Source organism: Geotrypetes seraphini, chromosome 1 (genome assembly GCF_902459505.1).
Source record: "Geotrypetes seraphini chromosome 1, aGeoSer1.1, whole genome shotgun sequence".
NCBI lineage: Eukaryota > Metazoa > Chordata > Amphibia > Gymnophiona > Dermophiidae > Geotrypetes > Geotrypetes seraphini.
The window spans coordinates 297,681,988-297,696,909 of NC_047084.1; the positions used below are offsets into that span (position 1 = coordinate 297,681,988).

Here is a 14,922-nt window from a genome sequence, read left to right on the forward strand (position 1 = left end):
CCCTCACTAAGGCAACACCAGTACTTGCAGTATAAGTTAAACACAAAGGAGTTAGACTACCTTAGTAGCCCGAAGGCTGACATTCCAAAATGGCAAGCAGAAAGCATCAGCTTCAATTTCAGCTCATGTTGCTTCTTTTTGAAGCTACCCGATGCTCAAGAAGTACGTTCAGATTCTCTAGAGAGGACAGAGAAGCTCTCTTCTAACAGTTATGTTTAGTGACCTACAAAATGGGATATGAGCTTCATCTGCCATGGATTGCATCTTTCTCTTTTGGTCACTGTAGCACTACGCTAAAGCAGAATGGGATGTTGGATTTAACAGGCTAGGAACTACATTATGGGAGCTGGGCCTAATGATTCCCAGCTGACGACTAGATGGGAAAATGTCAGGGGAGAGGCCTAGCAAATAAAGAAACACGGGTTTTCTACTTGAGATGAACAACGAGGAGGCGGAATCAAAAAGCCCCTAGCATGAGAAATCAGCTTGATTTCTCCAAAGACAGATACAGGAAGTATAATCTAGGGTCGAGTCTATAAGTCAATAATGAAGATAATATTTTGCTTTACATGTGCTTACATTTAAACAGTGCATGGGATAATCAACATTGTTATCATATACAGTTGTCATATAACACACAACAGACGCATTAAAATAAAATACAAAGGAAGCAAATTCCAAATGACGAGATAAATACAGAGATAAAAGCTTTCTTGCTTTCCCTTGCAGTTTTTACAAAATTGTTATTATTTCCACTCCCTCTAAAAATGAAGTTGGTCAGGGAGCAGGCTAAGATCTTTGTTCTTTTCTTTTTTTTTCTTTTTTTACAGAAAAGGGGTAATTTTATCTAAAAGTCATTTTTCAGACACCAACTTGTATATACATCATTCAGGCCTGAAGACACTTGAAAAGAAAGAGAAGAAAGACTTGTATTTATAAATACATACAAAAAACAAAACAAAACCCCAAAACACAATAAAATGCATCCTACCCAACAATTTCTAAGGTACCTAAAATTCAGGGAAAAGACTGTACAATAAGCATAGATTCTGCATCTTACTCTAACAGGTCTGGACTATCCTTGAAGGGAGGAGAAGCTGGGCCTCTCATTTCTAACATGATGCCTTGCTAGTCCACTCAGCAAAAGGTACAATGTAGAAGCTGTAACTAACTTTTCCTACATGACTAGATGAGATTCTACTGAGGGCTCCTTTTACGAAGGCGCGGTAGTGGTTTAACACGCGTAATAGTTTCCCGGCTAGCGCGGGGGTAGCGTGTGATTAAACATCGCGTGCATTAAAGCCGCTACCGCGGCTTCGTAAAAGGAGCCCTGAATCTCTTAGACGCGAGTTGCAGAACTTCAGATCTTTTCGTTAATGCGATTCTTTTATAATTCCCGGTACATTTTCATGGCTTTGTGTCTCAGCATCTTGTGCCTTTCCCAAATGGCATTCCATAGATTAGCATCTATGTGTTCCAAGTTTTCCAGAATACAATTCCAGAGTATTCCCTGGACGGAAGACCTAGCATTTTCTTCATTACTTTTTATTTTTTATTTTTTCTGGGTGTGTGATTCCATAGATTAGAATGTCATGGATAAATATTCCAATGTTTTCTTTTTATTTTCTGGATGAAATCCATGGAATTCCACTCTGAGAAAAGTTTACAAAGAAGATCAAGCATGACAGAATAACTTCTACACCAGAAAAAAAAAAAACCCCATTTACAGATTTCTTTTCCCAAGGGATGCTCCAAACATGCTGACTAGAAATGCCATGAATACATCAAAAGCGGCTGTGACATATCTCATGCAAGGATCAACAGAAACAGTGTTTACTGACTTTTGTCCATCAGTTCCTATGCAATTCATTTTTGAAAGGTAGGGAGGCTTCCTTTTCTCAGTGCGGCATGTGAAAGGGACATGAGACAACAGGAGGGGTGGGGGGAGGGGGGCAAGGGGGGTATTTTGACATCAATACAAAACAAATTGGCAAGAAATCTGAATGGATATGGAAAAAGATTAGTGCTATTTTCAGTCCTAAACTGAAGGAAATGAACATCTCATTTTTTAAAAATTAGAATCCCTCTTTAGGTTCCAAAAGTATTTCCCCTATTTTATTTCAGATAATTTTTTGAAGTTGACTATCCCATATGTTAATTTTAACAATTGAGCACTATTGGTATATACAGTGCTTCATAAGATAATTTGCATATCAACAATGCCTGGGCGAGAACAATATCTCTCCTAGGGGCTCTTTACTAAAGCGTGCTAACGGATTTAATGCACGCTAATGAATTAGTGTGTTACCGGCCATGTAGCCCTTAGGAAGACAATGAGTTGCTGGGAAATTTATGTGCGCTAATCATTAGCATATACAAAATCCGTTAGCACATTTTAGAAAGATTCCCTTGACTTCCTGTGGTTTGGCCTTCTTTTTTATTTTTCTCACATTAAAACAAGTAGATTATGCATACATATTTATCCTCCTTTTTCTGGCAATATCATAAACATTTGTTTGCGTTTTCTCAACCTACCACCTATAATTTACTCTTTTTTTTTTGTTATTTTAAAGAATAATCTCTAATTCCAAGACAATTTGGTTGAAAAATCAGCATTGTTGATCCCCAGTGACATGTCATAGAGTAAAAGAAAGGTAGGTTCCCTATGGATAGATAGTTTTATTTACTGCAGCTATGGATTACTGTGTGCTGTTTTAAATAGCGCACTGGAAGAATTAACTCCTACCACCACAGATATCATATTGTCAACTGTTTGAAAAATAACCTGGATTCCTCATGTTATACCATTAGTCTGCCAAAAATATACTGCTATACTTTGCAATAATTGTAATCATACAAATAGTGGTATTATTATTCTAGGAACAGGTAAACCTATTTGTGTAGTGCTTGGAGATGCATACATTTTCCTGCATTTTGAAGTGGGATTTCAGAGGGCAGGGGTGGGGCAGGAGTTTGAATGTTCTGAAAGTTCAAAAATTAGTGCACATTTTTCCCTCTGAAAATAAAGTGTACATGGGTGTGGCTGCTTTCCCTGGGGGGAGGGGGGATATACTAAGTGCAAGGGAACTCATACAATTCTCTTTGAAAATCTGGCCAGGTCCTCAGAGTGAGAACACATGTCCTATCTCCCCCATTTAGGCAATTATGCAATTAGCCCCTCTGTGTGTGGGTTTTTGGTTTGTTTGGGGGGTTTTTTTTGTATCTCATAAGGAATGAGGTTTACAACATAAATTTTGCGATGTGATACATCGCAATATCTGGCACCAGTTTTATGATAAATACAAACTGAATTAATGTGATACAAAGAAACAATAGCAGCTGAATAAAGCTGTATTGTTCCCAGGGGTGGCTAGAAATTAAGCCAGGGTAGAAATGAAAGCAAATTGAACTTCTGAGCTCCTAAAATGAAATTCACTAATAACATATTCAATGCCTGTGTTTCTATGTCCACAGCTTCCGAGCTATAGGATTATATCAGCATGTTATAACCTACTGTACACTCCAATAACAGCCAAGAAATCTAAAAATCTATTACCTTTTAGTGCAAAATAAACTACTCAAATCCTGAAGGCTGGAATGCATATGACTACACATTACCTTTAGAAACAGAAAAGTTCCAGTACAGGAAGTTATTGTCCAGAGAAAAAAATTGCTCCACAGATTTTGGGTGGGGTCTGTTATGATTCATTAGCAGACTCGTTTCACTAGTGCATGGATGTAATTAAAGCGATGACTCTTAACTTCTTAGTTGTTCTCACATGTGGTGGGTTTTTTTCCTGGAACATTATGCTAGAATGGACAGATGATGGTAAAATATCCCTTCCAGTTGACACTCCTGTGCCGGTTTTTTAATTCAGGTGTTTTAAGCAGAATCTTTAAAACAGTTTGCTGCCTGCTGAGACCTGTTTTCTTATTTCTCAATTGGTTCATACACAGAAAGTCTTTTCTTACAGGAGTCCATATCCAGACATTGGGATCCCATTGCCCGCTGGCAGTTGAATAGTCAATATTGGAAAATGTCCCATCTTTACTCCACTCTTTCCTGGATATCTCTTCCTGATGTTACATTGGGGGAACTATGAGGCCAGACATGACTGGAAGAACAACAGAAGAACAGTGGATGTTAAGTTTCAAGTTTCAAGTATATTAAAATTTTGATATAAACGCAATATCAAATATTTTCAATGCGTATAAGAATAAAAAATTTGGGTGGGAGGACAACATAAAACAATTTAAACAGAAAAACATACAATCAATGTACACAATCAATAAGTGATACATAAGGAAAAAGGACTGAACTACAATTATTAAAGAAAGTAAGAGAACATTTAAGGAAAAACAACATCATCAATTGACTCCCAAAATCTCATTTTTTAAATAAATTTGAAACTCAAGATAGCATTTATCTTTTATGTCTTGACTTAGAAAGTTAGCAAAAATTCCAAGTCTATAATTTCTGTTGTAACTGAATGTTGAAAATGGCTAGGCTGACAGCACGGGATTCTGGAGACCTATTTATCCCCTCAAAAGGCACAATTTGAGTAGCAACAATTCTCAATTAATACTCTTTAAGTAATACAAACACAGGAAGGTCCTATGTAGGGAACGCACATAGGTACATATGTTGTACCTATTTTATAAAGGAAACACATGCACCAGTCTAAACTGGTAATTTAGACCCCAATTCTATAAACGGCGATTAACTCCTAGGCGCCGATATGCATGGCTGTCAATGTTCCATCACACTATGCCATAATGCTGTTCACTCAGAATTCAAGATGGCTGACCATCCATCCAGATAAAGCAATACCTTCACTGAGTGAAAGGCTGTACATTCAAGAGACGTATAGCCCAGTTTGTGTGACAAAGAGCTCTCTGCTGCTACTGCTGAGTATGCCTATTTTGTGCTAGTGAGCAAGCAGTGGCACAAAAAGTTAATTCCATTGAAATAAATTGAGGTCTTTATGACATCAACTACACGTACTTTGTCACACCTAGCACAATCAGGCCTGATTCATCCTACAAATCGGATTGCTTACAGTTCTTTTGAAGCTCCAAGGGGTCCTTCAGCAAATAACACTGGTAATTCCCCCTTAAATGGGTTTCAGTGGTTTGATTTCATATGCATTTTGAATCTGTTCAGTCCTAAACATGTTGGCTGTAATTCTCAATTAATGTTCATTAAGTAACCCAGACTCAGGAAGGTCCCTATGCAGGGAACACATATAGGTGCATATGGTATACCTGTTTTGCAAATAGGTGAATATGTTATGCTTGTTTTATAAAGGCAACACATGCCCCAGTCTAAAGTGGAAATTTAGACCCTGATTCTATAAATGGCATCTAAGTCCTAGGTGCCGTTTCACACGGTTATCAATCATCCGCTAGGCACCATTTATAGACTCACGTTTAACAGAGTTTTCATGGTCTAAATGAGTACACCTAAGGTAGGGACCTACGTATCTGTCTAAGTCATTCCATACCAGAACACCACCCTGAATCTACCTCAAATCTGCCCCTAACCATGCCTACTTGCTGGTAGGTGCCTTGCTGTAGACGCCTACCTTGAAGTGGTAGGCGCTTTCTGAATTAGGTGTCTACCGGCTAATTCATTTTTAAATTGTTAGGTTTTTTTTTTAAAAATGTGTTTTTAATGGTGCTTTCAGTTATCAGCACTGATTATAAAAATTAAGTTAGGCGCGCCAATCTAAGCATCTTAACTTCAGGTGCCGTTTATAGAATCTGGGCCTTCGAGTCTTCCTTCTAAGACACTGTGCTCCTTTACTACTGTTCTTGATAGAGACTTGATGCATTAGCTGAAGTATGTTTATTTTTCAAATGTGTTGCCATGCAATAAATAAATCAAGGGCTACAAGGCTTGTCACCCTCACCCTTTCCCCTTCTTAGCCAACTGAAGTTTTTAGATTATAGCAAATTGCGATAATATGGCTTGTCCAAAAGTTAACTGAACTGATTCAATTAAAACTCATAGACTAAGGGCTCCTTTTACTAAGCTGCGTTAGGGCTTTAACCCGCAGAATAGCGCGCACTACAATGCCGCGCATGCTAGATGCTAACGCCAGCATTGAGCTGGCGTTAGTTCTAATCACATGGCGCAGGGTTAGCGCGTGCTAAAAACACTAGCGCACCTTAGTAAAAGGAGCCCTAACTTCGTGCTATGTGGAAAATAATTCAAGCTGCTTGCTTTTAACCTTTCAAAAGTCCGTCTACCTCGTGCTAGCCAGATTTTGAGGCTTAAAAGAGCAGTTGTTTCTACTGATGATAATCATTTGTACATCTCTCTTGATTCGCTTAGTACTCAAACCGCTCCAATGCTATCCTAACCATTTGCCTTGAGGAAGTCAACTTACAGCTTCTTCTCAGCAACAGTATAAGGGGCCACCCAGTTTAAACTGGGTGGCTAATAACATTGGGCGAAGGCAAAGCCCACAAGGAAAATTGGAACGGGGGGGAGGGGGGGCAGGAAAGAGCAAGGTTAGGATAGAGACAAGGAAGAGGAATTTGATTGGTGGGGGAATAGGAGATTGGGGATTGGTTAAGAGTGAGGGGAGGAAGGAAGAAAGAAAAGGATTGGTTGTGGCATTTGGGCGGGTAGAATTTCGTTTGGGAGAAGAGGGTAGTGTGAGGGAGTCGGCGTTCGTGTCAGCGTTCCGGTGTGAGCATAATAATTAAAAAAAAAAAAAAAGAATTTTGCCGAAGCGACTTCGGGGCAGAGAAAGGCTTCGGCGGTAATTTTGTCAGCGGAGGTTGGGGGAGCAGTAAGTTTGCGGCTGCGTGCGAGGTAATAGGGGCGGGCTGGTGCTGAAGAGTGTTGGTGCTGGCCGTATCGCAGGCAGCCGGTCAGTCTAGTCAGCGCGTTTTTTCAGTCGGCTGTAGGGCACTTGGGGGGGGGGGGTGAGAGAGAGAGCAGCTGAGAGCGCTGACTGAACATTTTCCTACAAAAAAAAAATCAGTGCTTAGCACAGGACGTTGGCAGTAGGGAGTGGGAGGTTGGTGGCAATTTTGTTTGAAGGTATTTCCTGGGGACTGATTGTTGGGAGTGGGTGATGTGAAGGTTGGCTGGGAGGACAGTTGTTTAAAGTAGGGTGGAGTGACGGGGAGTGGACAATTGATAGTTGGGGATGACATGGTAATTAACGTCTGCACAATTACATTTTCTTATTAGGCAAATAACCAAGTTGAGCTAATTGGCTTCTCTTGTTTTCTTTTCCCTGCTTATTCTAGTGGAGTGTTAGTAGGGGGGAGGGGTTATTTGGTTCCTTCAATTGATAGGGTGGGGGTAATTTGGTTGGGGAATTGAGATGGGGGAGTAAAAAAAGGAGGGAGTGGGGGTAACAAAGCAGGGCAGAAGAGTGTGGCAAAAGACAAGAGTGTGAAGAAGGGGTTGAGTGGGGGAGTCCGTAAAGGGGTTGGTAAGCAGCAGGGTACGGGGCGGGGTAGGAGTGTTATGGGAACGGGAGTGAAGAGGGCAAGTAAGAAAGATCAGTTGGTGGCAGGGGCTGTTAGTGGGTCTGTTGAGGTTTCCCAGGTTCCAGATTTGTCATCGGCGGTAATGTCTGTCCCAGAAACCAGCAGGACTCCGGTGAGAGAAGCTGCCAGTACCAGTGTTGCAGCGGCACCGCAGACATCTGGTGAGTTGGTACAATCTTTACTGGAGGTTTTGGGAGCTGTGCGGGGTGATGGAGTTGGTGAGGGCCCTATAGCGGGTCGGTCTTTGGGGGAGCATAGGTCGGGGTGCCAGGACATTCGTAAGAGTTTAAAGGATAAAAAGTTTTTGAAGCGTTTGAGGCATATAGTTAAGCGTATGGATTTGGAAAAGCGAAAACGGCGAGCAGTAGGGGGCGCTCCCATAGCGGTCTGGGAGTCCTCGGATTCATCTGACTCTTCGCAGTCTTCCTCTTCCTCTTCCTCGGAAGGAGAGGATGGGGCAGGTTTGATTCGGGGTGTTTCCGCTGGGTTGCCGGCAAGTGCAGAAGGAGCCCTGGGAATTTCTAGGAAAGGTCATACATTATGTGCTATTGCACCTTAAGATTGTCACATTTCCCCTAAGTGGAAGCGGAAGATTTTGCGGGGCAAATATATTGATTTTTTTAGTTTGTTGGGTAGAGAACAGGAGGGACAGGGGCCTAAGGATGGTAATAAAGCTGATGGAAAAAAGATAAAAGGGCGTGTAGCCAAAAATATTTTTAATTGGTTGGTGGGTTTTAATGTTTTTGCCAGTGTATTACGTGAGGCCAGGCCGGAACTTTATTCTGGTTTATTACGCTATGCGGATCTTATATTATGCGCTTACCGGACATATGGAGGATGGTTTTGGCTCAATTATGACGAGCAATTTCGAAAAAGTTTAGTACGGGATAAAGCTGATTGCTGGGGTGTTCGGGATGTGGATTTGTGGTTGGCAGAGATGACACCATCTCGTGGGACTACCTTTCGACCAATTCAATCCGCAGTTGGAACCCTGGCGGGTGGTTTTTCATCTGCGGGAGGAAGAGGTGTTGGGAGTCCCAGATTGTCTCACCCTGGTGTGGGATCGGGGGGAGATGGGGGTCTCGGGCGTGGGGCCAGTTTGCAAGGAGGACCAACTAGTGCAGCTTGTTTTCAATTTAATGCGGGGCGGTGTAATCGTGCCAACTGTCGGTTTCGACACTGCTGTAGTCAGTGTTCTGGGGGACATCCTGCCTTTCGTTGCCCCGGCGGAGGGCCTTTCGGTAGAGGTCAGTTTCCTGGTTCCGGGTTCTTCACGAATAGGATCCCTGGACAAGGCGCCTTCCTCCATTAAGTTGCATGAGTTGAAAAAATGGTTGTCTGTCTATCCGCACCGGGGGGGACGCTTATCTTTTGGACGTTGGGTTTTCTGAGGGTTTTCCTATACCATATGAAGGGCCACCATTGGTACATCATTCTGGTAATGCTCGCTCAGTGGGTTTGCATCGGGAGGTGGTTCTGAACAAATTGGACAAGGAGCTAATTTTGGGGCGCATTGCGGGGCCTTTTGTGGAACCTCCTTTGGAGAATTTTGTAGTGTCTCCTTTGGGGGTTATTCCAAAAAAGGAGCCTGGTAGTTTCAGATTGATCCATAATCTGTCCTATCCATCTGGACTCAGTGTTAATACATTTATTGATCCACAGTTCTGTAAAGTTCAGTATGCTTCACTAGATGCGGCAGTCACTCGGTTACGTGAATGTGGTTCGGGTGCCTTGATGGCAAAAGCTGACATTGAGTCTGCATTCCGTTTGTTACCTGTCCATCCGAGTGCATTTCACTTATTAGGTTTTCAGTTTGAGGGCCAATTTTATTTTGATAAGTGTATGCCTATGGGGTGCTCCATTTCTTGCACTTATTTTGAGGCTTTTTCTACCTTTGTACACTGGGTAGTGGTGCAAGTTAGTGGTCTGCATTCAGTTGTTCATTATTTAGATGATTTTTTGTTTGTTGGAGCATCGGTGTCGGGGGAATGTGAGAGTTTAATGGCTGCTTTTCAAATTATAGCAGGACACTTGGGAATACCGTTGGCCTTGGACAAATGTGAGGGGCCTTCTACTCAGTTGACCTTCTTGGGAATTGAGTTAGACTCTGTTCGCATGGAGTCTCGTCTGCTGACAGTGAAGGTTCAGGCTTTGTTAGATGCAATTGGGGCAGCTTGTCAGAAGCGAAAACAGCTTAAAGGAAATTCAATCATTGGTGGGTCATTTTAATTTTGCGGCACGTGTAATTCCAATGGGGCGAATATTTTCCAGGCGTTTGGCATTCTTGTCAGTAGGTTTACGCCGACCACATTTCATGGTTCGTTTGACAAAGGCAGTACGAGAGGATTTGCAGTTATGGAGGTCATTTTTGATATCTTTTAATGGCGTCTGTGTCTGGCAGCAACCTAGGGTGTCGAATGTTGATTTACATTTGTTTACTGATGCCTCTGGAGAGATTGGCTTTGGGATATATTTTGGGGGTGCTAGGTGTGCCCAGGGTTAGCCAGAGTGGTGGAGGCTGCTGGGTTTGTGTTCCAATATTGCTCTTCAAGAATTGTTTCCTGTGTGGGTGGCCTTGGAGCTTTGGGGGGTCAATTGGCAAATAGAAGAGTGGTTCTATTTTCTGATAATTTGGCAGTTGTGCATGCCATCAATAAACAGTCTGCTCACTGCCCATTGCTTGTGGAGTTGTTGCGTTTGATTGTGCTGGCTTGTTTACGGCTTAATCTGTTCCTGTCTGCTAGGCATGTACCTGGGGTCTTGAATGAGATCGCTGACTCTCTCTCTCATTTACAGTGGTCTCGATTCAGGGCGTTGGCCCCAGAAGCAGAGCTTTACCCTACAGAGATGAGGGAGGAATTATGGGTGCAGTTCTGCCGCATTGTCGATGGCTGGTACAACAATTGTTAGCTCCCAGCACGTGGAAAGCTTATGATGCAGGTTGGAGGCGTTTGATGCTATTTCTACAACAGCGTGGGGTGGATTCTTCTATTCCTATATCTGAACAATTGCTCATTGATTTCATTGTGACTAGTGCGCAGCAAGGCTGGTCTTTTGCCATGGTTTTGCAAGTGGTGGCTAGTTTGAATTTTGTGTCACAATTGTTACGATGGAGTAATGTCACTGAGTCATTTCTTGTAAAAAGACTTTTACGGGGTTATGCCCGTGCGGGGCTGGTTTATCGACCTCGATTACGACGTCGGCCTATATTTTATGACTCTTTGGTTGAGTTATGTGGTCGATTGCCAGAAGTTTGTTTTTCCTCTTTTGAGGTCATATTGTTCCAGTTGGCATTTGTCATTGCCTTTTTTGCTGCTTGTCGGGTGGGTGAGCTGGTGGCCCCATCCAGTCATGCACAGGGTAAGTTGGGTTTACAGGCCCAGGATGTGCACTTGGATGTTATCTCCTTGCATATTTATTTCCGGCGGTCTAAAACGGACCAGGAAGGCAAAGGTGTGTGGTGTGTGTTGCGAGGTCAGGACATGCTTCCAGTTTGTCCAATACGTTGTGCTCTGGTCTATAGGGACATTAGGCCCTGGGGAGGTATTTATTGGTTGGTACATCAAAATGGTATGCCCATGACTCGATATCAATTTGCAGCGATTTTGCAAAAAACTTTGGTGGCTGTTGGACATGACCCGGGTGAATATGGGACGCATTCTTTTAGGATTGGGGCCGCTTCCACAGCCTCGGCAGCTGGTGCGGCGCCTGCCTTAATTAAGAGGGTGGGTAGATGGCGTTCCAATTATTATAAGGGATATGTGCGGGTCTGATATTGTATGGCTCTTGAGTTTGTTCTTGTCTGTCAGTTTCTTTTCCAGATCCCAGGCATCCTGTTCATCTGCCTCCTGATCTATGTGTCTGGGTTTGTGGACACTCGCTCATATTTTGGGCGCATAAGCCAGTTGTTTTTCTGCACCTGTACTTATTTTGATTCATTTGGGAGGCAATGATTTATGCAAAGTAAAAGGGGTCCATTTAATACGACAGATGAAAAGTGATTTATTGTTTGTGGCCTGTACATTTCCTAGGGCCCGCATGGTTTGGTCTCATATCCTCCCGCGCCGTTGCTAGAGGGATGCTCGCAAACCTGCTGCCGTGAAGCGGCTTCGCAAGCGGGTGAATGCTGAAATTTCAAAATTTGTTTCAATGTTGGGGGGGTTAGTTTTGGTGCATGATCTTATCTCTGTGGATTGTCCGGGTTTATTTTGCCTGGATGGGGTTCATCTATCTGTTATTGGGCTGAACATTTTCCTGAGTGTTCTTCAGGATTTGATTGGGAGTTGTTTCGGGAGATAGTTGGCCGCAGTTTGGTGGGGGGGCAGTGACAAGAAAGAATCTGTCACTGCCAGTGGCCTAGAGGGGAGCATTTGATTACAAATGGTTTGAAAATTAATATAAATGAGATGAGTTGAATATGTCCTCGTGGGCGGCACCGCCACGAGTTGAGGTGACTTGACGACACCGTGGGTCACCGGAGAATGTAAAGGAGAAGACGGGGAGACTGGGGCTAGATCGATACCGATTAGCACCAGGAATTGATTAAAGTAATTTTGAAAATTTGGTTGAGAATTGGTTTTATGTTAAATGTTATAATCAAATTGATTTTTGAAAATGATGTTAAATAAAGCTGCGGCCAACTTTTGCCAATTAAAGATTATATTGGTACTCTTTGAAAAGAGTGGGGAATGTGTGATATATGAGAAGTGTGGCTGAAGTACGAGTCCCAATGTTATTGAAATGAGATGCCTCTCATGGGAAACAGAGTCTCTCATCAACACACTTCCGAAATGTTTTCTCCCTTCTCGGCTCTAGATTCTCGTTCACTTTTGCTTCTCTCCCTAGCTGCCGCTGGAGCTAGAACCAGCTTTCATGTCACAGCTTGGCAATATTTTTTAAAAATCTATTATCATCAGTTTACCAGCATAGGAGCCCTTTTACTAAACTGCGATAAGCGCAGGTTAAAATGCACTACTGTTTCTGCGTGTATGTGCGCTACCTATGTGGTAAGCACTGGGGCATTTTGGGGGCAGACTCTGGGCATGGCTGTGCTCATTTGTTTAGTTTGTGGGCACTGCCACACACAAACTGATTAGTGCAGGATTAGCACCTTGAGCCCTTAGGGCCGGATTCTATAAACGGCAACCTGAATTTGGGCACCATTTGGTGCGGTTGACAATCTACTGCTAGGCGTCTTTTATAGAACCATGCTCAGTGGTGTGCTTAGACATCGCTAGGCATCCTAGAGGTAGGTACCAGTATATTATTTATTTATTTAATTCATTTTAATCCCATTCTCCCCAACGAGCTCAGAACAGGGCCAGGTTTTACTTGGCCTAATTTACTGGCGCCTAACTTGGACAACTAGCGACTCCTATGTCAACCACACCTATTCTCCGCCCCCTAACCACATCTAGTTTTTAGACATGTGTTGTTAGGTGTCAGAGGGTGCTTTGACTTAGGTGTTGCTAGGCATCCTAAGAGTTTGGTGCCAAATCGTTCATGCAGATTCTGAAGTTAGGTGTCACTAGGTATCCTTAAATAGGTTGCCTCATGGCACCTAATGTAGGCGTCCTATATAGAGTCAGGCCCTTACGGCCTACAAAGTAGGCTTTGGTATGTGCTCACGCAGTAACGGTCACTTGTTATTAGGAAAATTAATGCATGGCCATTAAATCAGAAGTAGGAATTTTGGCTATTTTCCGGCAGTGCTAAAAGTGGCCTTAACACATAGGAAAGATCTGTGCTGGGGAGAGCACAAACCGCTTTTTAGAGCCTGCTTAGCAAAAAGACCCTGTAGTATTAGCAGTTTCAAATTCAGCGGTTGATGAGGGATTAGTTAAGCCCTACCTCTAGAAAATAACCCTTTTGGGGTCTATATACTAACCTGTGCCTAACCTTTATGCTTAGAGGGCATTTCTACAACAGTGAACCTATGAGTAGGCATCAACTTTCTTTTATGGAAAAGTGAAACCGAGTATGCATGTATGCACATCTATGCAGTGAAACCGAGTGAACATGTATGCAGTGTAACTGCGTATACATGCATGCACTGCCACTGCCTGATAGGATTTTCCAGGTCTACATTTCTGGCGCCTACATTTGACACGAATAGCTCCTCTGTAAGCCTCTGGTGTTAGCCGTGCCTACAGTGGCATTAGGTACTGGAAAGCACCTATGGAGGTGCAATTCCAGCACTGATTTTTTTTTTTTGTTTTAGACGCCAGTAGGGCCTTGAAAATCAGTTTGAAACATCATTTAAATGCCATTTTTCACTTAGCTTGGGTGCCTACCAGCGCCTACAATACCGGCCCTGTTTAGAGATTCCAGACCTTAGTGCCTATTTTTTTCAGTGTAGATTTTTGAGCGCCATTTTTTAGAATTCCTCCACACTCTGTATTTATGCACATATATTGCATAACAGCCATTATAGTAAACATTTGTGTACATATTTGACACATAAGTGTTAACATTGTAATGTGTGGTTATTGGACTGCTATGTGTTACCCTACCCTTTTGTATTTTCCTGTGTTTCTCTCTTTTCTTTATTTATATTGTAGTTCTCCCTTTTCCGCACGTTTCAGTATGTCCTTTGGTCTTATTCGTCCATTGTTTTAACTGATGATGGGGGTTTTTTTGTTATAATTTGTCCCCTCCTTGATTTTATTGTATAACCTCCTTGAAATTTTTGATAAGGCGGTATAACAAATTTTTAATAAACTTGGAAACTCTGTGCTAGCTGTTGAGCATTTCCAGTATTTTGCCATTTAGTTAGCACAGGCATAACATTTTTATGCTTGTTAAGTGAACGGGAGACAGTGAAATGCAGTTAGTACCACCTCTTATGGCAGTGGAATCTGCATCACATTACCTACCATGGTAACCCATGGTAATTACCTCCATGTTAACTGCCTGGTGCAGTACCTACCCATATCACTCTCTTTTCTTGTTAGAAGCTTAATGTTGAAATTACTTCAGGTTAGCTGCTAAAACTCACACTATGTCAACTCTTAATTACTATGGACTCCTATTACAAAGCCACGGTACTGCTGGACGGAGAGGTAATGCTCCAATGATCATAGGAATTCTATGAGCATCGGAACATTTGCCTCACCGGCCTGTGGTAGATATCTCTACCGTAGCTTTGTAAAAGGCAGCGTATATTAGCAGTTAACATAGCATAGTAAATAAAGATTCTTATTTTGGAGACCACCCGTTTAGAAAATGGTCAGAACCTGGGAATTGGTAGAACTACCGAAACAGGTAACTCATTTTTGAAGTGTCAGGTATAGAAACCATTTGTAATTTGTGTAAAACCTATTAGATTCATGCATGCAACTATTTCACTTATTTGATCAACCTGGCCTTGGTGCAACTTCTGTCTTTTTGGGTAGGTGGGGGTGGAGGGAG

At 42.4% G+C, this 14,922-nt stretch overlaps 1 protein-coding gene across 8 annotated transcripts in view; it reads right to left on the reverse strand.

The window, feature by feature from the left end:
- Positions 1-547: 547 nt before the first annotated feature.
- The window catches only part of EBF4 (EBF family member 4), a 494,482-nt gene continuing 480,107 nt past the window's right edge, over positions 548-14,922 (reverse strand). For all 8 annotated transcript variants that reach the window (XM_033954142.1, XM_033954133.1, XM_033954116.1 and 5 more), the window contains one exon: positions 548-4,115. Coding sequence is in view for 2 of the 8 variants with exons in the window: in XM_033954150.1 (XP_033810041.1) it covers positions 4,084-4,115 (32 nt within the window). In the remaining 6 variants the exon portion in view is untranslated. The remainder of the gene's footprint in view (positions 4,116-14,922) is intronic.